Below are 26,991 nucleotides of genomic sequence, written 5' to 3' on the forward strand. Positions count from 1 at the left end.
ATGGACTATTCGTACGACGAGGACCTGGACGAGCTGTGCCCCGTCTGTGGGGACAAGGTGTCCGGCTACCACTACGGGCTGCTCACGTGCGAGAGTTGCAAGGTGAGCGGGCAGCTGGCCGGCCAGGGACCGGCGTGGAAGGCTGGCGAGCAGCCGGCGGGAAGTGGCGGAAAGCCCTGCTGGGAAGTGCAGGGAAGGGGGAGACGGGGCCTGTCCCCTCCCGCGCTGACTCCCCCTCTCCCCCAGGGCTTCTTCAAGCGCACGGTGCAGAACAACAAGCACTACACGTGCACCGAGAGCCAGAGCTGCAAGATCGACAAGACGCAGCGCAAGCGCTGTCCCTTCTGCCGCTTCCAGAAGTGCCTGACGGTGGGGATGCGCCTGGAAGGTGCGCACGCCGCGCCTCCTACCCCTGACCTCTGATAGCGAGGGGGCAGGGGGTGGGGGAGGAGAAGGGGTTAGCGGGGGGTACCATAGGTCTTCTTAAAGTTTCTGGGGCCAGGCGATTAGCCCCTCATGTGACATTAGGGCCCTGATCTCTATGGGGGAGGGGTGAGAACGGATGTCCGTCTGGGTGAAGGGATGCATGCAGGACCAGCCTGGGATGGCTTGAGAAGTACCTAAAAGTGAACCCCAGAGAGATGACCCTCTCGCCAGCCCTTGCGGGCAGGGCAGCACAGGGCAGAGCCCCACAGAGCTCCTCCCTCTGCCAGGAGTTCTGTCACACCCCCACTGACATCCCATACCAGCCAGAGGCAAGGTTTTCAATACCTTTACTGGAGTTCAAGTCCCAGTGCTACCACTTACAGGCTGGGTGACGTTGGGCAAGTTCCTTAACCTCTCTGAGCTGCAGACTCCCCATCTGAAAGATGGGCCTAAGAGTGGTGCCTTCCTCCCTGAGTTAGTGAGAGAATTGTATGAGAAGCTCCTAGCATGGTGCCTGGAACGTAGAAAATGCTCAACAGGTTAGCTATTACTGTTATTCTTATTTATGTTACTATCTGTCCAGCATCACTGTGCAGCCTGTACTCACTCAGACCACCCATCTGTTCATCTGTCCATCCATCCACAAGATTCACTCAGTTCATTCACTCAGCAGGTTCTTAGCCAGGCCCTAGAGGGCTGGGTAATGGAGAGCAATCACCCCCAGAGAACCCAGGCCCATCCTTGTTTCCCCACCCCCACCCCTAGCCCTCTGTCCGGAGTGGAGGAAAAACGTTTTAGCAGGAAAAACTCAAACTCTTTGAGGGTGGACAGTCATAGGCTTCCACCCCGCTGGCCCCAGCCGGGCTGTGTGCCGAGCAGGCAGCTGTTGGTTCAAGTTTTTAAACAAAGTAGAAGGCCCCTGGTGGCTCTGAGAGCTGCAGGCCACAAGTCCTGTCACCTAGAGGAAGGGTCCCTGATGGAAGGGGGATATTCTGTCCTGTCTCCAGAGCCCATGTGCCCAGCACCAGGTCCTGAGGGGCTCAGCAGAACTGGTTGTTGTGAACAGCAGAAACCCCTCGTGGGGCCTGAGGGGGGTGGAGCAGGGCTGCGCCCCCCACTATGGCGGGAAGATTGGCTGCATGGGCCCCGGAGACACATCCCTTACTGAGCACCGCCCTCTCCCTCCTCCTCTCTCCCTTCTCCTGGAGCCCAGGGTGGGGTCCTGTCTGAGCAGGGGCTGGGGCCACACTTCGGCTGCAGAGACACACCTGTTGGGTCCGGCTGGTGACACATTCTTGGCCAGACAGAGGGACATCTGGTCAGCAAGGGAGGTCCCTTCCCGCCAGCATAGAGCCCCAGTCAGCCCTAAACTCAGCTTCAGATTTGAAGGCAGTGGCAGAAACCCGAGTCATTTTGCAACAGGGGTTCAACAGTCAGGCAGTCAGTCAAGAAGCGGCTGGACACTGGGGACCCACCTGTGAACAAGGCTGACCACAGCCCACTTCCTGTCACCATCTCAGGCCCTGTGCTGGGCACCTGAACCCACTGCTAAGCCCCCAGAAGCTCTCAGCCTGGGTCCACGGTCCAATAGCATTGAGCAGGACGAGAGCGGGCAAGAGACAGGACGTCCGGAGCAAGAACAGTGGCTGCTGCCTGGGCGAATCCAGGGACACTTCGGGTGATTAGTGGGCATGAGAGAAGGAAAGGGTTTGAGGCAGAAGGCATACCAAAGGCAGGGTGGAGGAGGTGCCAAGCAGAGGAGCAGAGAGATAGTAAGGTGGAGTGGAAAGAACACAGGGTCTCGTGGTGGGGTTGGGGGGATGATGGAGAGGTAAACAGGGCCTTGAACGTCGGGTTAGGGAGACTGACTTCCTCTGAACGCCAGGTTAAGGGCACTGGAAGAGCCATGAGAGGAATTGAGCTGGAGAGTGACCCAGTCAGATCGGTTTGGGGCAGAACTGTGAGTGGGGTGGTATGGCGGGTGGCCTGGAGGCAGTGAGCCTGCCCCTCTGCCTCTGCCCACAGCCGTGCGCGCTGACCGCATGCGGGGCGGCCGGAACAAGTTTGGGCCCATGTACAAGCGGGACCGGGCCCTGAAGCAACAGAAGAAGGCACAGATTCGAGCCAATGGCTTCAAGCTGGAGACAGGCCCCCCAATGGGGGTGCCCCCGCCACCCCCTCCCCCGCCGGACTACATGCTGCCCCCTGGCCTGCATGCACCTGAGTCCAAGGGCCTGGCCTCTGGTCCACCTGCTGGGCCACTGGGCGACTTTGGGGCCCCAGTGCTGCCTATGGCTGTGCCCAGCGCCCACGGGCCACTGGCTGGCTACCTCTATCCTGCCTTCCCTGGCCGTGCCATCAAGTCTGAGTACCCGGAGCCCTACGCCAGCCCCCCACAGCCCGGGCCACCCTATGGCTACCCAGAGCCCTTCTCCGGAGGGCCTGGTGTGCCCGAGCTCATCCTGCAGCTGCTGCAGCTGGAGCCAGACGAGGACCAGGTACGGGCGCGCATCGTGGGCTGCCTGCAGGAACCGGCCAAAGGCCGCCCCGACCAGCCTGCACCCTTCAGCCTCCTGTGCAGGATGGCTGACCAGACCTTCATCTCCATCGTGGACTGGGCACGCAGGTGCATGGTCTTCAAGGAGCTGGAGGTGAGTCCCTCCTCCTACCTGGTTGGCCACTGGTTCTGGGGTGTCCCCTCAGCTGCCCAAGTCTTAGTCTTGGCCACCCCTTGGGTGGGGCTCTCCTGCCCACTGGCTTCAGGCCATGTCTGGGGACAGGGAGGCCACACTGGGGACATGAGGAGTGTTTCTGGTCCATCGTAACCTTCCTTGTCCCTGTCCCACCTCCTCACTCACCCCTCCCTCTTTCTCCTTCTCTGTTCCCTGAGTGGCTATCTCTCACGGCCTCTGGTTCTTTTACCTCCTTCTCTGTCTCTTTTGGTTGTCTCTCTCCCTGGTGTGCTATCTCTCTGCTTCCCTGTCTCTCTCTAGTCCCTTCAATCTTTGTCTCTTTCTCTCCCAGTCTGAGTCTCTGTCGACATTTATCTTTCTTTCTCTGAGACACCGGGCTCTTGCAAAGGACTAGCTCAGTCCTTGGGAGGCTGTCTCTGGTTGCCCCAGCCCAACGTCAGGAAGAGGGTCCAAGCCATCCTGCCCTCTCATTTGGAGAGGCCACCACTCCCTGCTAGCCTCAGATATCACAGAAGCGTTCTTAGTATCTCAGAGTTTGGGATGCTTCCCCTCCCAGCTAAGGTGAAAGATCTTACTGTCCCTGCATCTCTCACGCACGATGGTTAGTCTCACGTGTAAACGTGTGTGTCTGTGTGTGCAGGGAGTGCTAGGTGGGAGGGTAAGTGGGGGATTGCAGGGCCCGCCCCTCATCTTCCAAATGCCTCGGCTGCAAGGCCTTCCGTTCCCCTCGGTTGAGGTACCTGCGGCTAAAGTAAGCAGGAAAGAAGCAGGAGAAACTAAGGCCAGACAAGGAAGAACTTCCCAATCATCCTGCCTAGTGGTTTGAAGCACCTGAAGACTGGGAGCTGCCCCTCTAGTGCCCTGGCTCCATATGATCAGGGTTTCTGCCAACTTCAGAGGCCCCCCTCCCCCAAGCCCGGCCAAGCCCATCCTCTCTGGCCTAGATGGAGACATGATAGGCCTTTAGTTCAGACCTATTGATGTTTGCCTTTTCCAGGTCAGTCCCCTTGGCTGTTCTGGGACTGGTTGTAAACAGCAGGGCCTGTTGCCCTCCCTGCTGGGGCCACTGCAGCCTTGAGCAGCACTGTCAGTGCTGACGCCACTCAGGCCTGGGCTTCCTCCAGGGGCATGTGGCCGGATGGGCCAGGGGTACTGTCTGCAGGGGCTGGGCTGGGCATGGGGGTCAGGGGGAATAGGATGAAGCCTGGGCACTGTGAACCCTCGAGGCATTGTGGAGCTGGGTGCCTGGGTTGCTCTGGGGCCCAGAGCAACCAAGCATTGGCCACAACGCCTTCTGCTTCTACTGTGGAGGGCCTGTCGTGGCTGAGGTCTGGGGATGTGCTGGGTGTCTGTCATGGGGTGGGACTTCTCACTGCCGCCCCCTCTCTAGGCTGACCTCATGGATAGAACAAGAGGCAGGACCTCAAACAATCCCATCTGCCTTCCACTCGTGGCTGGAGGCCCTGGTGGGGGAGGAGGATCCCAAGACCCTTCAGTTGGTTGCCAGCTTTCCCTCCAGGCTTCCCATGAGCCCCCAGGGCAGAGGGAAGGAGGAGCAGAGCATTCCTGGCCTTCCAGAATCCTGGATCTAGGGGCAGGGCACTTCCTCTGGCCGCCTTCCTGGTCTCTCGGGGTTTTTCACGCAGGATGGGAAGGGCTTTTGTCCAAGCTTAGCTGAGTGTTTTTTCCTGCTTCTGGTTTCTCTGTGGTCCAAACCTTCCTGCTTCCCCCTTCCCAGAGTCTCTGAATCAAGCCCAGGAATATGAACCATCGTTACCAGCCTCTGTAAAATAGCCTTGCAGATAAGTACCAGCCCAGCTCTTAGAGGGCCTCTCATCAGCCATGTGGAGCTTCTTTCCCACTGATCCAATAAGCCCTGGGCTGATGTCTATTTGCAAAGCCAGAGGTAGGGAAGCAGAAAAATGTGAGGGGAGCTGAGTGACACTTCTCTCTCTTTTTAAAAAATATTTCTTTCTTTATTTATTTGGTTACAGCTGGTCTTAGTTGCAGCAGGTGGGCTCCTTAGTTGCAGCATGTGGGCTCTTTAGCCGTGGCATGCAAACTCTTAGTTGCGGCGTGCATGTGGGATCTAGTTCCCTGACCAGGGATCGAACCCGGGCCCCCTGTGTTGGGAGCATGGAGTCCTATCCACTGTGCCACCAGGGAAGTCCCTGTTCTCTCTTTTGACTGACCGTTCATTCCTCACCTCCGGGCAGGACACAGCAGACAGCAGAGGGGGCTCCCTAGCTCTGAGAGTGGGGCAGCCCTTGTCCTGTGCATAGGGACACTGAAATGAATTGGACCCAGGAGGTTGCCAGGCTAGAGGAAGAGACAGACATGCACATAGGTAATGCCAACACAGGGTGCCCGGGGATCTGACAGCAGTAGAAAGGGGCCAAGGGAGGCCAACAAGAGAGCAAATGGCTCTATGTTAGAAAGTCAGGGAAGGTTTCTTTGATCTGCACCTCTCCAGAAAGCAGTCTGAGAAGGTTAAGGGTGTTCCGGGAAAGGGGACAGCAGAAGACCCAGAAGTGTGAAAAGGTACCATGTGTCAGGGAGTCCCAGGTGGTCCTATGAGGCAGGGCTGGAGAGGGAGGCAGGGTCGGAAGCAGAGCTTGGACCAGGAGTAGGTCCTTCGGCAGTGGGTGACGGACAGCCTGCCTGGGAAGGGCAGGCTCCCACCACAGAGCCTGAGCTCTCCCCAGAGGCTAGCTCAGCCCTCTGTGATGCTGATGATGTCTTGCTGTCCAGGGGAAAGCCTGGGGTCTTTGCTGAGCTGATATTGGGGCTCCAGATGCCCTTTTGGGGTTGTCCTCCTCCAGCCTCTTTCCCAGCTTTTATGTCCCTCTGCCTCCATTTTTGGGGGGGAGGTGGAGCACGCCGTGTGCCATGTGGGATCCTAGTTCCCTGACCAGGGATCAAACCCGTGCCCCCTTCAGTGGAAGCGCAGTGTCTTAACCACTGGACCGCCAGGGAAGTCCCTCTGTCTCCATTTTTCCACCTCATGCAATCACGGTGTGTTAGATCTGACATGGTACAGAGGTTAGTAACATACACCAGAATCAGAGAGGCCCGTGTTCAAGTTCCATATCTGCCACTTATCTGGTGCGTGACTTTGGGCAAGTGACTTTATTCCTCTGGGCCTCAGTTGTCCCTATCTGTAAAAAAGGGCGAGTTGAAATAGTAGCCACCTCATAGGGTTGTCGGAAGGGCTTAGTGAGCTAGGGCAGGTAAAGAATTGAGCACAGGGTGCAGCGCCCAGGAAGTGTTCAGTGAGTGGGGGCAGTAGCTCCCACCCTCGCCGGGTCCCTCTGCCGCGGTACCATTGGATCTAACCTTGCAGGTGGTAGACAGGCCTGGCCAGGAAGAGGGAGAAAAGATACATCGTGTCCACACTCCTCTGAGCACTAGAGCTCTGGGAGAAGACGGGGGCCCACCTTGCCCTGGGCTTCCAAAGCAGCTTCATACCTGCAAGGTAGCAGAAACTCACCTGTACTTACTGCTCAGTGGGGGCAGGGTGTAGGCCCAGGCAGGCAGCCTCTCTGGACAGTCCCCGGGAAGGACAGCGGAGGATGCAAGATAGGAATCAGGGAGGTGGAGGCGAGGGCCAAGAGTGCCTAATGACCCATCTTGACATCAGTTCACCCTTGACATCCAGCTCCGAGGCCCCCGATTGGCAACAGATTTAACCGCTTAGATATATGGTTTCATTTAAGTGGCAGTAACTCTGTCAGTCCTGGACTGACAAATGACAGCCCGCCAACCACTCGGCCGAGAGAGCGCCGTGGCCGGCCCGCGGCTTGTCAGCCACTGGAGAATTACAGAGCCCACTGGCCTTCGACCGCCAGACTGAGCAGACCCCAGGGGGCTCCGGAGGGGGGCCTGCTGAGGAGGAGGTCATCTCGGCACGCATAAATACCCCATCTCCCAGGCCGACTGCAAAGTGTCAAGGCTCCAGGAAGATTTGTGGCAGACGGGCAGGAGGGGTGGGTGGCTGGTGGGCGCAGCAGACAGGCCAGGCTGATGAGGGACCCCAGGGCCGGACTGCACATGTCCTTGTTCCCGGGGTGGCAGGGTGGACTGAGGGTAGAGGAGGAACCTTTTGCTTAGGCAAAAGCCCACGGAAGGTGAAAACCAACCCTCTTTGGTTAAGTGAGCCTCTCAGCCACCTGCTTTCCCATGGAGAGGGGCTGGCAGCTAGGGCCCTCTGGTTTTCTTTTAAATAAAAAGGGGGGAGTGTGTGTGTGTGTGTGTGTGTGTGTGTGTGTGTGTGTGTGTGTGTGTGTGTTGATCTGTGTGGGGAGTGTTTGGACTTTGGTGTCTTTATGTGTCCATCTAGGGGTAGAGCTAGTAAAGAGTCTGGAAGGCACGATTGCTTGGCTGGTGGGGAGGGGAACCCGGGCCAGGGCAGAGTCCCCAGAATAGCTGACCATGGGTTCCCAGAACCCTTCACGACTGACACCGCTGTGCTCATATGTTTTCTCGAACCAAAAGAGGGAGGATTTATTTTTTTCCACTTCTCAGAATAGGAAATCAGGGCAGGAGAGGGTGTGTGGCTAAGTGGGAATCAGAGGGCACAGGGCACCAAAGCCCAGCCCCCGTAGTGCATCTCTTTGCCCTGTACCCCTATCAGCCCCGTGGGCAGGGCTGCCCCCACTCCCGGGGTCTGAGGTCTGGGTACAGAGTCTGCTCCCAGGGCTTGGCCAGCCGGGTCACTGTGACCCCTTCTGCTTTCTGCCCAAAGCTCAGCCAGCTTATCTCCTAATTCTCCCCCTTATCTCTTGCGCTTCCACCTCCCCACCCCCTGTTCCTTTAATTCAGGCACAAGGGTGTCTGCTCCCTAGGGCCCCAATGGGTGGGGGGCAGAACCCAGCCCTGCACGTCCTCCCTCCCTCCCCCTCTGCCTCCATCTGGGTTGCCCAAAGTGGGCCAGTGCGACTCCCGGGCCAGGCACCTCCTGCTTGGGCTCCAGGAGTGCCAGCCCCCCACCGCCCCCCCAAGAAGACCAGGCCAGGCGGGTTGTCTGTGCAGAGCCCAGCTCCCTGAGGTCACCTGAGGGGAGTCTCTGCTTCCTTATCTGTAGTGAGCAGGGGTGAGGAGTCCCGGGCATGCTGGGAACGGGGCCTGGTCGAGGCGCTCACTGAGCCTTGCCTCCCTCCTTGGAAGCTGTGATGGGGAGGCTCTCTGGGGACCCGCCACTTCCCGAGGCGTGATAAGGCGATAAGGCTAAGGCGAGGTGTGTCTTTGCGATGTATCCCTGCCTGGTTCTCAGTCTCTCCCGGCCCCTCCCATCCAGGGCTACCTGTGGCTGAGCCTCAGGTCCCCAGGCTGGGCTTCCTGTTCTGACAGTAATGGGGCTCTAGGACGGACCTTCTGCTGGGAGATGGAGGGGGAGGTATGGGTTCTTGACACGGAGGGGAGGGGAGGAGGGGAGGCTGGGAGGCTGGGGACTCAGAGCAGGATAGAGACAGACCCTTCCTCTTGTTCTCAGCCCTACAGGCTGGGGAAGGGCTGAGCAGGAGAGGCCCGGAGGAAGCCTGACTGTGTGTCCAGCTGCTCACTTTGCCCTTTGTCCACTTTTCTCTCCCTTTGTCTCTCTGAGGACGGGCCCCAGGGCCACCCCCCGGAGAGGAGCAGAGCAGAGGGAAGGAGGGGGCTTCTAGCCCCCGAGAAGAGAGAGCTGTTGGTTAGGCCTGGGCCAGTTCCTTTTCGGGCCAGGGGCTGCCAGGACTACTCTGGTCTCCAGGTTGGGGGTTGTTCCTCCCAGACCCCACAGGTATCAGGGAAGACAGAGGCATGGACGGTGCCATCAGATGTTGCAGGTGCCATGTCCAGAGGATGGGGAGGGCTTCATGGGTGAGGTAGTGAGCCTGCCGTGAACTCTAGGGTGGCAAGGGTGGGTCTTCCTACTCACCTAGTGTCAACAGCAGAGATGAACTAGACAGAGCCGTGTGACCTTGGGTAAGTTACTTGACCTCTCTGAGCTCGGTGTCCTCTCTCCATGGATTGGGGATAACACTAGTACCAACTACAGAGACTTGTGGAGCTGCAGCGCAGTGACTGTTAGCTATCGTGATTTGCATTCACTGTAGGGCGTGGCCCAGGAAGGTGCCCGGGGGGTGCCCGTTGGGTCGATGGCGGCTGGCTGATGAGCCATGTATGCTGAAAGGGACTGGAGTCTGCACTGTGTCCTCCTGGGATGACACGCTGCACCCAGCGCCATTCTCAACACCCAGAAGTGTTCAGTATTTGTCACTATGGAGAGTTGTGGACCGCGGATGCCAGCCGTGACCCTGACCTGGCTCTGCCTCTCTGTGACCCCAGGAGAGTCCCTTGCCCTCACTGGGTGGCAGATTCTTCATCTGGAAATAGGAGTTTAAGCCAGGAGATCCCTCAGGGCCCTTCTGGCTCTGGCATCCCATGGTCCTGAGTCCCACTTGTCATTGTCATGAGAGTCTAATCTTGCCATGCTAGAATGTGGCGATCCCCCAGACTGGAGGACAGTCCGTGCCCTCACACTGAGCGCCCCTCAGTGCAGCCTGGGAATTCAGAATCGGCCCCGTGGGCCTTTCTATTCCTGCTTCTGATGTAGACCGTTGCCAGCCACCTGCTCATTCCCTGGGCCGGACCTCCTCTCTTCCCGTGAACTTCAAAGCCCTCTGCACAAGACTGCGAGGAAGCCCTCTGTTTTCTCTACATGGCTCCTTTTTTTTTTTTTTTTTTTTTTTTTAGCTGTTTGTGGGCCTCTCCCGTTGCGGAGCACAGACTCCGGACGCGCAGGCCCGGCGGCCATGGCTCACGGGCCCAGCCGCTCCGCGGCACGTGGGATCCCCCCGGACCAGGGCACGAACCCGCGTCCCCTGCATCGGCAGGCGGACTCTCAACCACTGCGCCACCAGGGAAGCCCCATGGCTCCTTTTTGAGTGATTGAGGCTGCTAGAGATGTGACCACAAGCCAAGTGGGCACAAGGAAAAATTAATACTAATCTTCCCTTGCATTTAAAGGAATCCTTCACAAAGCACTTCCGTGGACATTGTTCTGTAACATTTATTGAGGGCTTAATATGTGCCAGACCACCTTCTAATACTTTGCCCACTTTCCAGATGAGAAAACTGAGGCCCAGAAAGGTTACAGAACTTGCTTAAGGTCATACACCTTGTAAGAGGCAGAGCCAGGGCCTGAGCACCTCCGTTGGACCCTCTTATTATTTTGCTAGACCCCTGCCCCACGTGGATGAAGAAGACACATGGGTAAACTGGACACAGAGGTTGGGCAGCTTGCCCAGGTCACGTACCCAGTTGAGCTGCTGAACTCAGAGCTGGGAGGAGGAGGGGCGAGGGGACGGTCCCCGGCTGGACCGTGGCTGAACCCTGGACCCCTGTGTGCCTCTTCCTTGCAGGTGGCCGACCAGATGACACTACTGCAGAACTGCTGGAGTGAGCTGCTGGTGTTCGACCACATCTACCGTCAGATCCAACATGGCAAGGAGGGCAGCATCCTGCTGGTCACTGGGCAGGAGGTGACCAGACCCTACTGTGCCCTGTCCTGACCCCTCACCACACACTTCCAGAATTCTGGGTCCAGAGGAGGTCCCAGGCCTCTCCAGGGCTGGCCCTGGGCACCACTGAATATCAGCCCTTTCCCCAGGTTCATGGGATACCCACCAGCCCGACCTCCCTCTGATCAGCCCTAGTTTTGACCTTGAGAAGAACCAGGCCCTGGGAGCCCTGCTCTGGGGGAAGCAGCTCAGGGATGTGGGGAGGGTCAGGGAGGCTCCTGGAGGACGTGATGGTGGCGCTGGGTAGTGAAAGAATAAATAAGGGCTGATCGGGTAGTGACGGAGTGGAGGGGCAATCCCCACCTCCACACAGGCAGACGAGGTGGCACGGGCCCGGCTTAGAGCGGCAGGTTAGGACTGCTGAGCTGCCGGGGGCTGCTGGTGTGCTGGGACATGGGTTCGGGGGGCAGGTGCCCCGTGGGGGCTGGGGTGAGGTGAGAGATAAGGCTGGAGGTGTGGCTGAGGGCTGGGATGGGGAAGACCTTGCAGGTTCTAAATTCTGAATGATGGATAGAAGGATGGATGGATGGATGGATGGCTGAATGGCTGGGCAAAGGGATCTGGGCCCCAAAGAGCTCAGAGTTAGAATTTGGGCACTCTTAGAGCAGGGAATTAGGGGCACTAGGATGGGAGGCAGGTGGAGGGGAAATAGAGGGAAGGAGGGAGAAGGAAAGGGAGGTTGATGCCCAGGGTCTAGCCTGGTGGAGGAAGCATCACTCCTGGGGGGGGATACGGGAGGAGTGGGTTTCATAGGTGCTTGGGGAGAGATTGGAGACTGAGGCCCTGCTCCCCACCCCCTACCTCCAACCCTTTGTCCTCATCCTCTGTTCTCACCTGGGTGTCTCAGGACATCCAGGGCCAGCAGAATGCTGGTTGCAAGGATGTAACTTTGAGGCTACCTGGGAGAGCACATGAAGGAGTCTGAGGTGTGGGTGTCAGCCCCAGTCAACATGTGGGTGGAAGTCGCTGAGGCTATGTGACAGTCCTGTGCGTGCGTGTGTGTGCGTGTGTGTGTGTGCTCCTGTATTTTATTGTGCAAACATCTCCACACACGTAAGTGGGTGGGTGTTGAGATCTGCCCGTCACCATGTCAGTGGGAGCATATACACAGGCATGTGTCTGTCTGTGTTACCGTGTGATGTGACCCTACAAGGGTGTGTGTGTGTGTGTGTGTGTGTGTGTGTGTGTGTGTGTGTGTGTGTTCACCTCCTGAAGCGGATGGACAAGGCCGTGAGTGTGTCCCTCCATGTGTGTGAACGTGAGCTGAGGTGTGGCCACATCTGCAGTCCAGGTGTCCATGTGTGGGCCCCGGGCGGTCATGTGGCCGCACCCACGCGGATCCAGGCACGGCTGCCCCGCCCCCCACCCAGCGCGATGTGGCGCTCACTGCAGACGCCACACAAAACACAAAAGCTGCTTGTACCACTGGGCCTGGCGGCGGCTCTGTGCATGAAGAACCCTTCAGCTCTCCCTCTGCACCCACCTGCCTGGTGTGGGCTCTGCCGCGCGGGGGCCCTCAGCTCCGGGCAGTGCAGCAGGAGCAGGGCAAAGGGAGGGAGACACCAGACACTTGGGGAGCCAGGCAAGCTGGCGGGCTGGGCTGGGGGCCTGGGAGGGGTCCAGGGGCCTGAGGAGGTGCCGCGCCTCCCCCGCCCCACCTGGCTCAGCTCCAAGGCTGGGCACCCCTGACCCCCAGCCTCCTACCAGTGCCTCCTATCCACGCCCTCCCCTCGTGTCCCTGACCCCTGCCCCCTGCCCACCCAGGTGGAGCTGACCATGGTGGCCGCCCAGGCAGGCTCCCTGCTTCACAGCCTGGTGCTTCGGGCGCAGGAGCTGGTGCTGCAGCTGCACGCGCTGCAGCTGGACCGCCAGGAGTTCGTCTGCCTCAAGTTCCTCATCCTCTTCAGCCTCGGTGAGTGGGCTGAGCGAGACCTGGCCTGAGGGAAGGGGGGCGGGCTGGCAAGGAGACCCTAAGGTGGGGCTCTCCGATGGGGGCCTCTCTTAGTGAATAAAGGGGACCTGGCCCAGGGCCTGCTTCCTCTCTGGGCCTGAGTTTCTTTGTTTGGAAGGACAGAGGGCCAGGATAATGTCTAAGACTTGCCCTTGATGGGACAAGGAACCCTCCTGAGGATGTGGTAGATTCCCAGCTGACAGCCCTAGGAAAGTGCCGATGCCACCCCAGAAAATGCCCGTGTGATTTCAGGAGCTTCTGATCCCTGGCTCCCATCCTGAGGTCCCCGTGTTTCCTAATTCCCCGCTTGAAGGGTGTCTGAATTGTGACTCTGAGCTCTTTGGGGCCCAGACCCCTTTGCCCACTCATTCATTCATTCAGTCATTCAAAAAAGACCCCAAGTCCCTGTCTTCAAGGAGCTGACCTTCTGTTGGGGGGAGAGACAATAGCATAATATGATTAGTGAAATGTATAAATTAGTGAAATGATTCGTAAAATGTATAGCCTGGAAGATTTCAGTAAGTGCTAGGGAGGAAAACAAAGCAGTGCAGGGGCAGAGGGCCATCCCAGCCCTCCAGCTCGCCTGGCTCCCCAGGTGTCTGGTGTCTCCCTCCCTTTGCCCTCCTGACCCCGGCCCAGCCTGTGCTGCTCAGGTCTCCACCCTCCCTCTGAGCTCTCATCAGGTCAGCCTCCTTTTGTCCTCCTTCACCCAGCAGGCATGTCCAGTGCCCTCCCCATGCCCAGCAATGCTGCGTTCACAGAGGTTTTCCCTGCTCTCAGGCGGCTCCCAGTCTGGGAGAGGCCTCCAGCCAGTGCCATCAGGGCTGAGACAGAGAGATGGGGAACCCAGGACGGGGAGCAAGGGATCTGCCGGGAAGGCTTCCTGGAAGGACATCTGAGCAGGGTCTCGGAGGATGAATAGGAGTTTGTTGGGCGGGGGGATAAATCTTTTAGCAGAGGTGTAGATGGGATGGAAGGTTGGAACAGAGGGGTGTGAATGCCTTGTCACCTGGGGAGGGGGCAGGATCGAGACGCTGTCTTTGTGGCAGATGGCATCACAGCCACAGTCTGGCAAGGGTGTGCCTGCTCAAGGGTGGGGGCAGCTGGGGAAGCAGCGGGTAAGAAAACAAGCTGGGAGGGGGTGATTAGTGACGTACTGACTGGGGGAAGCCCCGTGTTCAGGCCATGGCGGTGTGACTGGGTGCCTGGGCTGGGCCTCCTGACTCTGCTGGCATAGCAGGGTGGTAGCTGGAGGGCGTATTGGCAAGGCTGCAGGGGTTGGTAGGGGTCGAGCATGCTGGGGGGTGGGGGCTGAATCTCGGGCAGCCGGTTAGGAGCCTGAAGGCCTTGGCAGGGGCCTCAGGGACCTAGGTCAGGCTGGCTCCAGCTGGGGAAGCCCCCTTCCTCCTGTGCCTGCAGCGGTGCCTCCTCCCAACCTCAGTTTCACCAGAGCCACGGATGTATGTGGTTTGGGGTGTGCAGGCTCCAGGGGTCACGTGAGTGTCTGTGCCTTCGTTTTCGCGCATGTATAGACTATGAACTTTTTTTGTTTGGTTGGTTTTTGGTTTTTGGTTTTTGTTTTGCGGTACGCGGGCCTCTCACTGTTGCGGCCTCTCCCGTTGCGGAGCACAGGCTCCGGACGCGCAGGCTCAGCGGCCATGGCTCACGGGCCCAGCCGCTCTGCGGCATGTGGGATCTTCCCGGACCGGGGCACGACCCCGCGTCCCCTGCATTGGTAGGCAGACTCTCAACCACTGCGCCACCAGGGAAGCCCTAGACTATGAACTTTTATGGGCTAGTGGGATTTTATGTGTCATGTGGTGTGAGCAATCTGTATATGGCTGAGTGGTGACTGGAGAGATGTGGAGATGTGAGGGATTTGAGGGGCGTGCTTGGGACACATTGTATTGTAGTGTGGGTTCTGTGGTGGTTTGTGAGGTGACAGTTCTTGACCTGACCGCCGTCAAGAGGCCACTAGGAGGTCTTAGGGAGGGTGGGGCTGCCAGCCACCAGGTTCCTTGGCCAGTGCTCCATCTTGGTGGCCCCTGCAGAGCAGGGACCGCGTCTTGGCTCTCCAGACCACCCGGGGCCTGAGGCACATGGCGGCAGCCCTCAGCCCCTCTTCCTACCAAAGCCCCAGCGCTGGGGACTGCCAGGCCCGGCACAGCCTTGGCCTCCACCAGGTGATAAATCCAGGACTCCTCCTTCTATGGGGTGTAGGGAGGACATCAAGGGTGAGCCCAGCCCTCTTCTCCTGGGTCCAGGCGAGGGGCTGTACTCAGAACCATGAGTGCACAGCCCCTCCTGCATGCCAGACTTCATCCTGTTTTCCAGAGGAGGCAGTTGGGGCCGGGAGACTGGGAGTGTCTACAGTGCTTGGCTGGAACAGGCTGGAGGGGGTAGGAAGGAGGAGTGAGAGTGTGCACGTGTGTGTACACATGCGAGGCAGGGTGGAGCAGTGGTTAGGAAAGGGGACTAGTGATGGACCACCTGGATCCTAAATCTAGACTCTCTCTCTGCTCGTGGGTCCTTGAGCAAGTCACTCCCCTCTCTGAGCCTCTATTTCCCCATTTGTAAAATGAACATCATAATCATCTTTAATTTGCTACGAGATTTAATGAGAAAATTCCCCCAAATATTCAGTGCATGGCCTGGCCCCTCAGGGTTTGCATCAGTATTGTTTCTATCATAGCCATCATTAAGTTCACGGGCAAATGAACAAGTTAGTGAATGAAGTGAAGGAAGGAACGAGTCTCTCTCCGTCTTTATTGCACACTGTGTGTCTGGCACAGTGCCTTGTCTTTGGGGACAGTGACCCTCAGGGTGGGGGCCAGAAACTCCAGGGGTATTGGGGCTGTGAGGGGAGAAGACCCGGGACCCAGGCCTGTCCGAGCTCATAGGTGTGCAGTGAGAGGAGCCCAGGGGAGCCACAGGGGCCGCTGGCTGACAGGTTCCAGGTGTGGAGAGGAGACTGGGCAGTCCAGTGTGATCGGGGCTGGGCCAAAGAGGAGAACACAACTACACCCAGGATATCAGGGAAGTCTGCTTGGAGGCGGGGCCTCTGAGCTGGGCCTTGTAGTATGAGCAGGAGTGTTCTGGGTGAAACAAAGCAAGCAGCAGCAAGGGCATTCCAGACTGAAGGAACAGCTTATGCACAGGGATGGGTGATCCTGAAAGTCTGGAAGTACCTGTGGGGCAGGGAGAGGGTGAGGAGGAGGCTGGAGAGGTGGGCAGGGGCTGAGCTGGGCAAGGCCTTGAATGCCAGGCCAGTATGTTGAACCTTCCCTTGGGGAGGATTTTCAGCAGGGAGAAACATGATCAAGCTTGCATTTTGGCAAGGTGTTTCCAACTGCAGCATGGGAAAAGGATGGCAGGTGGCAACCCAGAGCCCTGCAAGAGGCTAGATGAGGGGCTGGGGTGAAGTGGATAAATTTGGGCAAGACGAGGGGGAAAGATTTGCCCAGAGTCTGGAAGGTGGGAGGGGGCTACTCCCATGATCCCACCCAGACCACCAGAGCTGGGTCCCCGAGGGAACTGGGGCGCAGAATGGGGTGGCCACTTGCCCCTAGTCCTCCAGCTGGCATGCAGGGCATCACCCCGGGGCAGCGCCTCCCCGGGCTGCTTCAGCCTGAACTTGTGTGATGGCGGTCCCCCAGCCCCTCCGCCCTTCAGCCCGCTCAGCGCCTCCTTCTTGCCTGCCTCCACAGAAGGATGCCATTTGGCGTCTAAATAGCCGGCTCAGGCAGGCGAGAAGGCAGGTAAGGAGGTTTAATTAAAATTAGTGCCTCTCTCCTGGCAATCGCGGTGTTTATGAAGATGGGCCCGGCTGGCATTGTTCCGCAGAGGACTTAATCGAAGCTTAATGGATTGACCTAACATTCGATTTCCTGACTTGCATTGAGGCGGCGGCAGCAGCATTCCCTTAAGCGTTTGCAATTTACCCACTGCTCGTGCCAACAAAAGGCGGCCTGAATAGCAGCCCCACTCGAGGGGCCATTGTGCGCGGGGGCGCCTGCCTGAGTCACCGCTATTGGGACAACATTCTTTATGCCTCGCTGGAATGAAAGGATTATTCAAATATTCAATTAAACCGTGAAAAGGGGGCTTTTCTGAGAACCTGGGGGCCCCCCGGCTCCGCAGAGCTAGCGGGCTGCTCTCGGAGGTGGGGTTGACAGCTCCCAGCCCCCTCCTACCTCCCACCCCCCGGATCGCTGGGAGCTGAGCAGGCCCGGCTCCAGCCTGCGGTGGCTCAAGGCCCAGAGCTGGGCAGGTGAGGTCTATGGTGCCCTGAGAGGCGGAGATTAATTTGCCCCCATTTTGCAGATGATGGGAAACTGAGGCTCAGACTGGGGAAGGGACTTGCCCCGGGTCACCTAGCTGGTCGTGGAGCTGGGGTTTGAGCCCCTGACGCACGAAGGGAGCGTCTCCAGGTTTGTGTGTCTAAGGAAGGAAGGGTGTGGTGTCCCGAGGGATGCTGGCTCTGTCACATCCAGCATCCCAGAGAACCTTCACGACAGTCCCTTTAGAGGCAGGCTGGGAGAAGGGGTGTGACTTGACCAGGTTCCTCTCCAAGAGGGTGTCCAGAGTAACCTTCCTGCGGAAACCAAGGACCCCAGGCTTGGTGGCCCTCGGACAGGACTCCTGAGTTGGACGGAACATAAAGTCATCATGTCATCTAATCCCCCAGGAACCAGGGTCCAGGCTTGACCCCACATCCAGGCCTGACCCCGCCTCCGCTTGCCCATAGTGCTTTGGAGCCAGAGAGATCTGGGTTTGAATCCCGGCTCTGGTATCTGTCGTGTGCTCCAGTCCTGCCCCACCGTCGCCGTGCATGGAAGACGCCCTTTCCTGCCTGCCTGGGAGTCTGGGGATTAAGTGATGGCGGGGGTGGGGGCGGGGAAGGTGCAGCAGGTGCGGGGGGGAACGGCTCTCCGGTCTTGTACTGTAGTGGCCAGGGCTCAATTAGTGACCGTGCTGCCCGCCCCCAGCCCTGTAGCCCACCTTGTGGGGGCAGTGGGGGTCTCCAGCCTCCCGAGAGCTGCAGGACCCGTAGAGCTGCTAGGAGGGGGGTGTCCCTGAAAGCTGTCCTTGTTCTGCGCCTCCCCACCCTGCACTCCGCCCTGCTGTCCCCGTCACACTGCTGCTGGGAACAGTAAATCCTGATAAAGCCGAGGCTCTGGTTGGTCCTCCCCAGCCCCCTCCCACTCCTGCCTCTACTGCAGCATCTTATCCAGTCCTCCCTGCACCCTCACCTGTTTCTTCTGGGTCCCTTTACTGCTGTGTGGCCTTGAGCTGGTCCCTACCCTTCTCTGGACCCCCAGCCTCCTATTGTAAATTGTCAGAAGACAAGTAGGAGAGCTGCCCTGGGGCTGGTGGGGACTGAAGGTAGATTGGGCTGGAAAGAGATTGGGGAAGCGATGGGGCCAGTAAGAACCTCTTGCCCCCGGGAGACGCTAGTTGGGTGGGGAGACTTCCCATGACCTTTGAGTTTATTTGGAGGGGGCCAGGCTAGGGAACAGGGCTGCTATGTACAGTCGGACAGCTTGTTTACTGAACAAGGGCACCTAGACAGGGGAAAGGTAGAGGCTGAAATCCAGCCTGCATGCCCCTCCCCAAGCTGTCTTTCTGTGGACGTGGGGGACCTTCTTTCTAGTTGGCACAGGTGCCTTATGGGCTAATGATGATCCCGGGGAAGCCAGGAAGAATATGACCCTGGCTCACTTACCGAATGAGGTGAGAGGGGGATGGGGACGAGGATGGGGGGAGGCCCAGATCCTGCCATACGCCCTGGGTCCAGCTTGGGTTTCCCTAAATCCGACTTTGGACAACACAGGCCTCGGCGGGCCTGCTGGGGGCGGCTGGGGATCAGGGTTGCCAGGAGCATCCAGCCCTCCTGGCGCAGTGGGTGTTAAGAGGGATTAGAAGGGCCAAGGGCTGTGCGTGCTGGGCTCCGGACTCCCCCACAGCAGCAGGGCTGGGGGTGACGGGAACGCAGGGCAAGTGGGTGGACGACCATCTTCTGAACCGCTGGACAACGCATCCCAGGCCTGGCGCAGCTCGGAGTGGGGGATGGGGCCAGGTTCTGTGGATTCCTGCTGACTTTCGGCCCCTAGGCAGGGCACCAGCTGGAGATGCTGCCCAGGAGCTGAAAAAAGCCTGCAGGCAGTGATGAGGACCCCTGTGACGGGAAAGTGGCCCTCCATGGGCACCCCTGGGGGCCAGGCACCTGGGAAGTGCCCTGGCACCGGAGCTCCCCCCACTGCAAGGTGGGCACGGCCCCTTTCGTAGAGGAGGAAGGCCTTCAGGTCGGGAGAGAACAGGGCACAGGCCACCGATTCTAAATGGTGGGGCTGGGATTTGAACAACCATCCACTTCACGCTAAAGACACTTAATTTTTATTTCTTCACTGGACCTCCAGGACAGGGGATGCATTAACCACACTCCTCTGTCCCTGGTACAAATGATCATTGGTCCACGCAGAGCCACCCACCCGCCTCTCCCCCCCATCACCCACCGTCCCCTTTACCTTTAGCTCGGCTCTTCTTGTTTGTCTCTGTTCTTACACAAGGTGCGTGCTTTGTGCGCTAGTGTTTTCAATTTAAGTTAGGTGGCTTTACCTTATAGATCTCATTCTGGATCTCCCTTTTTTGTTTTTTATCTTATTTTTTGTTTTTTTGTTTCCACTCAGCCCCATGCGTTTAAAAGTCCGTCCATTTGCTCAGTACTGTGTCTGCTCCATTACTTCTGTCTACTGCACAGGACTCCCGGGATGCAGCCACCACCTGGCCATCCAGGCCACCTCCCCGTCACCGTACATATTGTTGCAGTGAACGTCCATGGCCCCATGAGAAAATTTCCTTGGGGTACCAGAGCCTCCTGATTGGTCAGAGCATGGACCAAAGGAGTGCCTGACACACTCTAGAATGGGGGGTGGGACCCCTCGGCTCACAGTGCGCCTCTCTGGCGATGGTGCTGATGGGGGATAGTGATGATTGTGGCGGGGTGGTGGAGCTGACGGTGCCTACCCCGAGGATGATGGCAGCAGGATGGTTTTGACCACGGGGCTGGGGATGGTGCTGTTCCTGGACGTGGTGAGAGTAGGAGTAATAATAACACTAACACACTGAGTCTTATGAAGTGCCGGACACTGTTCTTCTGAGCACTTTCTACATCTCAACTCCCTTAATTCTCACAACAATCTTGCGAAGTAGGCACTACTGCCACCCCGTTTTGCAGATGAAGAAATTAAGAGGTTAAATAACGTGTCCAGGGATACACCTGGTGAGGTGGGTGATGGTCTTGGGGATGACGGCGGGGTTGATGCCAATGGCAGCAGTGCTGGTGACAGCTGCTTGTGGCCGGGTGGTCGATGGTGGCCGTGTGTGTGATAACCGCAGGCCTGTTAGTGTCAGTGACTGCCGCTGATGGTGGTGGTCAACCAAGGTGTTGATGGTGACGGTGATCATGGTAGTGACGGGAATGACGGTGGTTTGGTTGTTGATGGCAGCGGTGACCGTGTGTGAAAACCAGGGATGCTGGTATAGGTGACTGATGCTGGTGGCAGCGTTCATCAGCAACGGTAATGGCGCCGTGGTGGTGACGGGGAGACTGTGGCTCGTTGTTGATGGTGGCAGTGCCCATGTCTTTGGTGATCATAGGGATGTTGGCATAGGGATGCTGATGCCAGTGACGGCGTTGATGATGTGATGGGGCTGGTGAACGGCTCCTCCCTTTGCAGATGTGAAGTTCCTGAATAACCACAGCCTGGTGAAGGACGCTCAGGAGAAGGCCAATGCCGCCCTGCTCGATTACACCCTGTGCCACTACCCGCACTGCGGAGACAAGTTCCAGCAGCTGCTGCTGTGCCTGGTGGAGGTGCGGGCGCTGAGCATGCAGGCCAAGGAATACCTGTACCACAAGCACCTGGGCAACGAGATGCCCCGAAACAACCTGCTCATCGAGATGCTGCAGGCCAAGCAGACCTGAGCTTGGGCCAGTGACGGGGGGAAGGGGGGCCGGGACTGGGGGAGGGGCCGCAGCACCCCTGTGGTCTCCAGATGGTTTATTTGATTATGCTGTCCCAGGACCCCACCATGTAGGCCCCCGCCCCTGAGCTCTCTGAAGCCCTGCGTTTGGGAAGGTGGGTGAAGGTGGGCAGGGCCTGGCTGAGGTGGGGTGGTCTCCACTAACCACTGGCACTTGCTGCCACTCAGAGTGCCCCAGGGAGGTGGCTGCTAACCACTGCCCCCCCCCCACCTCTCCCAGCTGTCTGTCCTGGAGTCTGGCGCAAGAGCCCAGGGAGGAGGTTCGGATTCCCTGGTGGGCCTCAATGTCCCTTGAGTCAGAGGTCATCCCTTCCCCCTCTCCTGGAAACAGAGGCAGAGAGAAGTTGAGCGGACATCAACTCGGGGTGGGGGGGGCGGTGCACTGGGGAGAGGAGAGGATCTCCAGAACTCCCTCCCAGAGACCAGGAGGGAAGCCCTCTGTTTTGTAAACTAGGGATAACAGAGTTTGCAAAATTAGGCAAGGGACTGTTGGCCCCTAGAGGACACTGGGAGACTGGTTAGGACCCAAAGACCTCCTCCCTAAACCTTCTATCCCATCTGACGTCTTCAGGGGAGACTTTTGACATGTTATCTGCAAAGAATTTTGCTGCAATCATCTTTCTAACCCTCTCCTGGCAGAGGAGAAGTTTGGCACAATCAACGCCCTAGCCCCACCCACAGTTGGCCCTCCAGGCTGGTATTTATCTGCAAAGCTGTAGTCAAGAAGTTTTTTGTTTGTTTGTTTTCGTTTGATTTGTTTTCTAATTTAGATACTCCTTGAAAGGTGTGTATGTGGAGGGGCAGGGGACAGATTTGAGGTCTGAGGCTGGGACTGGGGATTTGCACCAAGACCAGCCCATGGATTCTTCCCAAACACCCTCATACCAAGTACCCCATGGGTGGTGCTGGGTCATTATTTCTGAGTCCTCACTCCAATCCAGAGGAGAGCCTGCCCCCACCCCCACCCCAGCCCACTAGAGGACCAGTAGCCTGGCCTGCGGGGGGCTCAGAGTCTCTGTGTGGGAACCCGGGTGATCTTGGGGAGGGTGTATGTGTCTCCAGATCAGGGACATTACTGATGAGCCGTCTTTCACTGGCCCCTCCCACTGGGTTCCTTACTGTATACCCTTGAAGCTGGGCCTCAACTCCCTGGCCTCAACTCCTGTCCTATGTCCTGAAAGACACTCTCCAGGGCCAGACGGAGGGGAGAGGCCTCAGATGTCTTCTGTCACCGGGCTGGGCATCCGCTGTCTGTCCTGCTTTCACGTTACCGTTGCGGCTTGCGCTGAGCTCGCCTACTGGAGATGACTGGGCATCCCCGCCCCCGCCTTCCACCACCCTGTCTCAGTCCCCACCCCTACCCCCTGAAACGTGTACCCCTGGCCAGGCTGGCGACTCCCAGCCCCCAAATGAGAAGTGCCCTTAAGGCCCCCACAGTGCCCACAGCCCTGGAATAAATTTTGCAGTTAGTTTCCAGCTACCTTTGACTATTTAAATTCTAGGGCCCAAGGAGAGCCTCCTAAGTGGGTTTGGGCTGTCTAGGGCAGGGCCGAGTGCTGAATGGGACGAAGGCAACACCTAGGTAACCTTCAGTTCCAAACTGGGGGGAGGCAGGATGGGGTGTGAGGGCCAAGGTGGGGGATACCAGGCACTGCTGGGGGGGCCTTTGGGCCCCACCTCATCCCTGGGGCCCTGCCAACCCTGGGAGGCCTGGGAGATGCTTGGGCTTTCTGGGGCCTCAGCCTCGGTGCCACCCTGGCATGCATCTCAGCTGCCATCTTGGGCAGAAGGGAACAGTCATTTAATGAGCATCTACTGTGTGCCATCCATCACTTCACTGTCCCTGCAGTAGCCTGTGAGGCAGGGGTTATAATCCAGAAGAGGCACTTGGCAAGGGCCCTTAGTCAGCCATCTGCTGGGGCAGATTCAAACATGGATCCGCCGAACTTCAGGGCACTGGCCCTTTCCTCTCTGTCCTCCGGTGGCACACCCACAGGCCCCAGGCCTGGCCCCTCTCACTTGCTTGGTGGCGGCAGTGAGCACAGCCGACTCTGAGGACTGCTTCCTCTGCTCCGGGTGCCCTTCCAGGACTCCGCCTGCCTCGTCCACGGGTCTCATCCCATCTGCTCTTCGCAGCCACTTTGGTAGGTGGCAGTCCCAGATTACACATGAGGAAACTAAGGTGAAGTGTCCTGTCCAAGGTCACACACTGAGAAGGGCCAACCATGATGCAAACTTCCATCCCCCTGACACACCTTGACCAACCTGACTAGTTTATCTCCAGAGCCACTCCTGCTCCTCTGTACAAATTAGAAAAAGGCCCCCCTTCTAGGGCGAGGCAGCCCCAGGCACACAGCTTGGCAGTGGCTTAGGCAAAGGGCAAAAACCTCCCTTTCCCTCTCGGCAGCTCCAGAAGCAGACACCCTGGTTCCCGCCCCTGGGGGCTGTTCAGTCTTGTAGGAGGAGATTACCTTAATCAGATTGTGATCCGACGTGATGCATCGTGTAACTGCACAAGAGAAGGAAGTGATTGATCCTGCTCCTGGGGGGACAGGAAGTCTTCATAGCCGACGTGTCATCCAAACTGGGTTTTGAAGGATGTCCAGGGGTTCACCAGCTAGATAAGAGTTGGGGTCAGTCCAGGCAGAGGGAACAGTGTGAGCTGAGGGGTGGAGGGGTGTCCACCAGCAGTGTCTGGGGGCCTAAGAGAAGTTATTTTTTCTGAAGAGTGAAGACAGTGTGTTGAGGGGGAGGAAGAGTATGGAGCAGGGGGTGGGGAGACTGGAAAGGACTCCTTGGTCCCCAACCCTGACCCCCCGCCTGCCCCCGCCCCCCCCCCCCCGCCCACATGATTAGTCTGGGAGGAGGCGGGGGCCCTCTGGTGGTGAGGGGAAGGGATCAGAGGACACTTCAGGTGCAGAGAGTAGGGGCCACCAAGTGCCCAGCCCAGTTCAGTGCCACCTTCCTGCTGCCCCTCCAGGCCCCGGCCCCTCCACTCCTGCCCCACAGTAGCGGGCAGCGGGCTTCGCCTAACCTGCCGGGGCCGAGCACCCCGGTGGGTGAACGTCAGCAGTGGTGACCAGCCTGCGACTCCTCCCCGGGGGCACTGCTGCATCTTCCCGGAGCAGGCAGGAACTACGCTCCTCCCCACGGAGGCCTGCTGTCTTTCTTCGATGCCTGGGGCCTTCAAGGCCTTAAACTCGCCTCCACTGTAGGCACAGTCCCCTGCACATCCTTCTCTGGCAACAGCTGACTTTTCCCGAGTGCCTGTGTGTGCCGGGCACTTGGACTAATACCCAGGAAAGCCTCATGTCACCTGCGGAGTGGGCCAGACGTCCCCCATTCTGCAGACGATGGACTGGGCTTCCAGAAGTTCAACAGCAGCCCCCATGCCCAGAATGAAATACCCAGACCCCTGTGCTGTGTGGTGGGTTAACTACACGCCAGACAGATTTTGTCCCAGACTCAATGCAGGTGGGGCCCAGGGTGAAAGTGACCCTGAGGCCGTAGAGGGATCTGGGAGCAGCTTGTACCTTGACGGGTCTCTGGGCTTCTCACGCAGCCCTGCCCCACCTCCACTCACCTGCATCTGGAGTGGCTACCTCTTCTCCCTCCCCCCAGGGAGGCTGATCTGATGCTCCTCAGCTGTGCCGCATCCTCTGGCAGCACTGGAGCCAGGCTGAGGTTAGCAGGACGGTGTTAACAGCCTCTGCACCCTAAGTCCCAGCCCCTGGGCCTCTCCTTCGCCTGGCCCCTACCTTGGGGCCCATCCTGGTGCCAAGCCCTAACACATCACCACTGCTGCTCACCTTAGCTCTGAAACCGGCTCTACCCAAGAGGGGACCAGGACTCAGAGAAGAATCTTGCTCGAGGCCACAGAATCAGTGGTGCCAGGACCTGGTCCCATAGCCAGATTCTGAGTTGAGGTCCTCTCGCAGCGTGACACATCAGACCTGAAGCCATTCCACCTGCCCTGGTGCCTCCTCCAAGCAGTCTGCCTGGATGGCTCCTACTCACAGCGCCTGCCACCCCCTGACCTCTATGTTACCCAGCCGGGGAGACCCAGGTATGAGTCGTGGAGACCTTCCCTGAGCCTCAGTTTTCTTTTCTGTACAATAGGGGTGATGGTCGTCTCAGGGCTGAGGTAAGGACCTGCGGCTCTAAGGCAGTACAAGGCTTAGTACCAGCCAGGTACACAGTAGGTGCTAATGAGTGTTGGCTGCACCTGCCCTGATGGTGAAGCTGGGTCTGTCTTGAGTCCCAAAGCCAAAGTGGCAGCTTCCCTTGTCCCTCCCTCCTCCCAGGGAGACTGGCATCCTGTACCCCTCTGCAGGCCAGGGTGACTCCCAGAGAAGGAAAGGTCACTACAGTACCGTTTATTACCAGAGACATCATGGGGCTGTGAGAACTTCAGGGCAGGAGGGGAGGGACAGTCACAGGCAGAAAGCTGGGGACAGAGCTGTGGGACCTGGCAGGGTAAGCGGGAGCACCAGGGCCAGGGGCTCCACTGGAAGGAGAGAGAGGCTGAGGCCACTGGGAGTGGGTAGTGGTCTAGATGCTGTGTCTGTCCCTCAGGGGCCCCCCGGTTGGGCCTTTCAGAGGTCCCCAGGTAGAGCTTGGAGGAAAGTTCCCATGTAATGTCTCTAGAAACCTGGGAGGAAAGTGCACCCTTTGGGCTGTGCTGGCAGAGAACCAAGATGGGGACCGACCCTCCCAAGATGGGGAGGCGGCTGGGAACTGGGGCTAGGGGAAGAGCTTGGGTGGGATTCTGACTTGGGTGACCCTGGCAGTCTCCCTCCCTGAGCCTCAGTTTCTCCATCCGGAAAACACCTGCAATGCCGGGGATGGGGGCGTGGGGAGTTGGGGGGCGCCATGGACTTTTGGGAGGGAGGGGAGGGGGCAGGCCTGTGAGGGACACACAGCTGACAGCCTTCACTCCCCCGCTCTTCTTGCCAGGGCCACCTGAGTGGGTCGCCCGGTGGGGCGGGGGGCCTAGGGCATCCGGAGGGCGGGGCGGGTTGGGGGTTCCTCCGAGGCCAAGGTGGAAGCGGCTCCGTTGCTACGAGCGGCCTTAGCAACGCACCCATTCAGCGGAGACAAAGGCGCCGTCGCTTGAGTGCAGAGGCGCCGCTGCCGCTCTCTTGTTCCCACAGACGCTACGCCTGCAGGGGCGGGGGCGGGGGGCTGGGAGCCGTGGTGGGGGTGGTGCCACTCGGCCCCTTCGGAACGCCCACCGCCTGCGCGGCGCCTGCGTCCTCCCGCCAGGCCTGCAGGGGGCGCCTCCAGCCCATTTTGCAGAAGGGGAAGCTGAGACTCAGAAGGACTGAGACACCTGCCCGGGGTGGAGGCCCGCTGGGGTCTGGGGTCGTACAGATGTGGGTTCAAATGTGCCTACGCTTACCCCCACGTGAGTACTGCTGCGTCTCAGTTTCCTCATCTGCGCGGGTGGGAGCCCTGACCCCAGCTCTGCCACTGACCCTGGCTAGTCAGGGCTCCTCTCTATGCCTCAGCTTCCTCACCTGCACAGTGGGAGGGCGACAGCACCCTCGTTTCCCCAGGTCACCACATGAAAGGAGTCAGCAGATGCCCGGGTTTGGCACAGAGCTCAGCCCCGGTCAGAGCTCCATAGACAGGCCTCTTGCTCCGGTGGGAAAGAATCCCCTGCTTGGAGGGCTGGGCAGTGCTAGGCCCGCCCCACATAGGCTTGTCTCTGCTTTAAGACTGTGGGAACCCAGGCCCAGAGAGGCTGGCAGCGACCAGGGTCCCTGAGACTCCCCTCGGGCCAGGCCGAGCTCTCCTTGAGCGGGGCCCAGGTGGTCCCGGCCCTGCCCTGCTACCCACAGGCTCCCCCATCACGCCCCCGTCAGCTGTCCAGCTGGGGAAACTGAGGTCTCGGGAAAGCACTTGCTCCTCACCCGGTTTGGGAGCCTCTCAGACCACCAGGCATCGCGCCCGGAGCCCTGAGCGGGCGTGGGGGGGGGGGAGGCGGGGCTTGGGGCGCGGAGAGGTGGGTACGCAGAGGGGAAGGCAGGCTCTTGCTCCGGCTCTTCCCGGCAGCACCGGCCTGGGAAGGGGTCCCAGACTCACTCCCTAAGTAAGCCTCTCCCCAGAGCACTGCATCATCACTGACAGAGCCCACGGGGCGCTCATGGGGGACTTTCAGGCACCAGCAAGGAGCGGAGTGAGGGGAAGAGCCCCTCAAATTGTGGGAGGTCGGCTGTGGTTGCTTCTCAAATCACTTCCATTCCGGTACAGTGGGGCTGAGGGGGTGTCGGGACGCCAAAGGGAAAAGGGGAACCCCCTGAGGTGGGAGCTA

At 58.9% G+C, this 26,991-nt stretch overlaps 1 protein-coding gene and 1 long non-coding RNA gene across 2 annotated transcripts; one reads left to right on the forward strand and one right to left on the reverse strand.

Moving 5' to 3' along the window:
• NR5A1 (nuclear receptor subfamily 5 group A member 1) lies at nucleotides 1-20,616 on the forward strand. Its single transcript, XM_059073109.2, has 6 exons — nucleotides 1-102; nucleotides 247-388; nucleotides 2,452-3,077; nucleotides 10,520-10,639; nucleotides 12,443-12,590; nucleotides 20,369-20,616. Exons 1-6 carry the CDS (start codon nucleotides 1-3, stop codon nucleotides 20,614-20,616), a joined length of 1,386 nt encoding a protein of 461 aa, XP_058929092.1.
• Nucleotides 20,293-26,341, reverse strand: LOC136794718 (uncharacterized). Its single transcript, XR_010841855.1, has 3 exons — nucleotides 26,195-26,341; nucleotides 23,147-23,292; nucleotides 20,293-20,379 (listed from the first exon to the last, which is right to left on the reverse strand). It is a non-coding gene; the product is annotated as an uncharacterized lncRNA (long non-coding RNA).
• Between the last annotated feature and the right edge of the window lie 650 nt (nucleotides 26,342-26,991).

The sequence above is a fragment of the Kogia breviceps genome, chromosome 8 (genome assembly GCF_026419965.1).
Source record: "Kogia breviceps isolate mKogBre1 chromosome 8, mKogBre1 haplotype 1, whole genome shotgun sequence".
In the NCBI taxonomy this organism is placed as follows: Eukaryota; Metazoa; Chordata; class Mammalia; order Artiodactyla; family Physeteridae; genus Kogia; species Kogia breviceps.

What these genes read in the sequence shown, in the direction of transcription:
- NR5A1 (XM_059073109.2), top strand. Translation starts at nt 1, where the DNA reads ATGGACTATTCGTACGACGAGGACCTGGACGAGCTGTGCCCCGTCTGT. An exon ending in GGTGGGGATGCGCCTGGAAG is followed by an intron (nt 389 to 2,451) that starts GTGCGCACGCCG and finishes CTCTGCCCACAG; the next exon opens with CCGTGCGCGCTGACCGCATG. An exon ending in TGGTCTTCAAGGAGCTGGAG is followed by an intron (nt 3,078 to 10,519) that starts GTGAGTCCCTCC and finishes TCTTCCTTGCAG; the next exon opens with GTGGCCGACCAGATGACACT.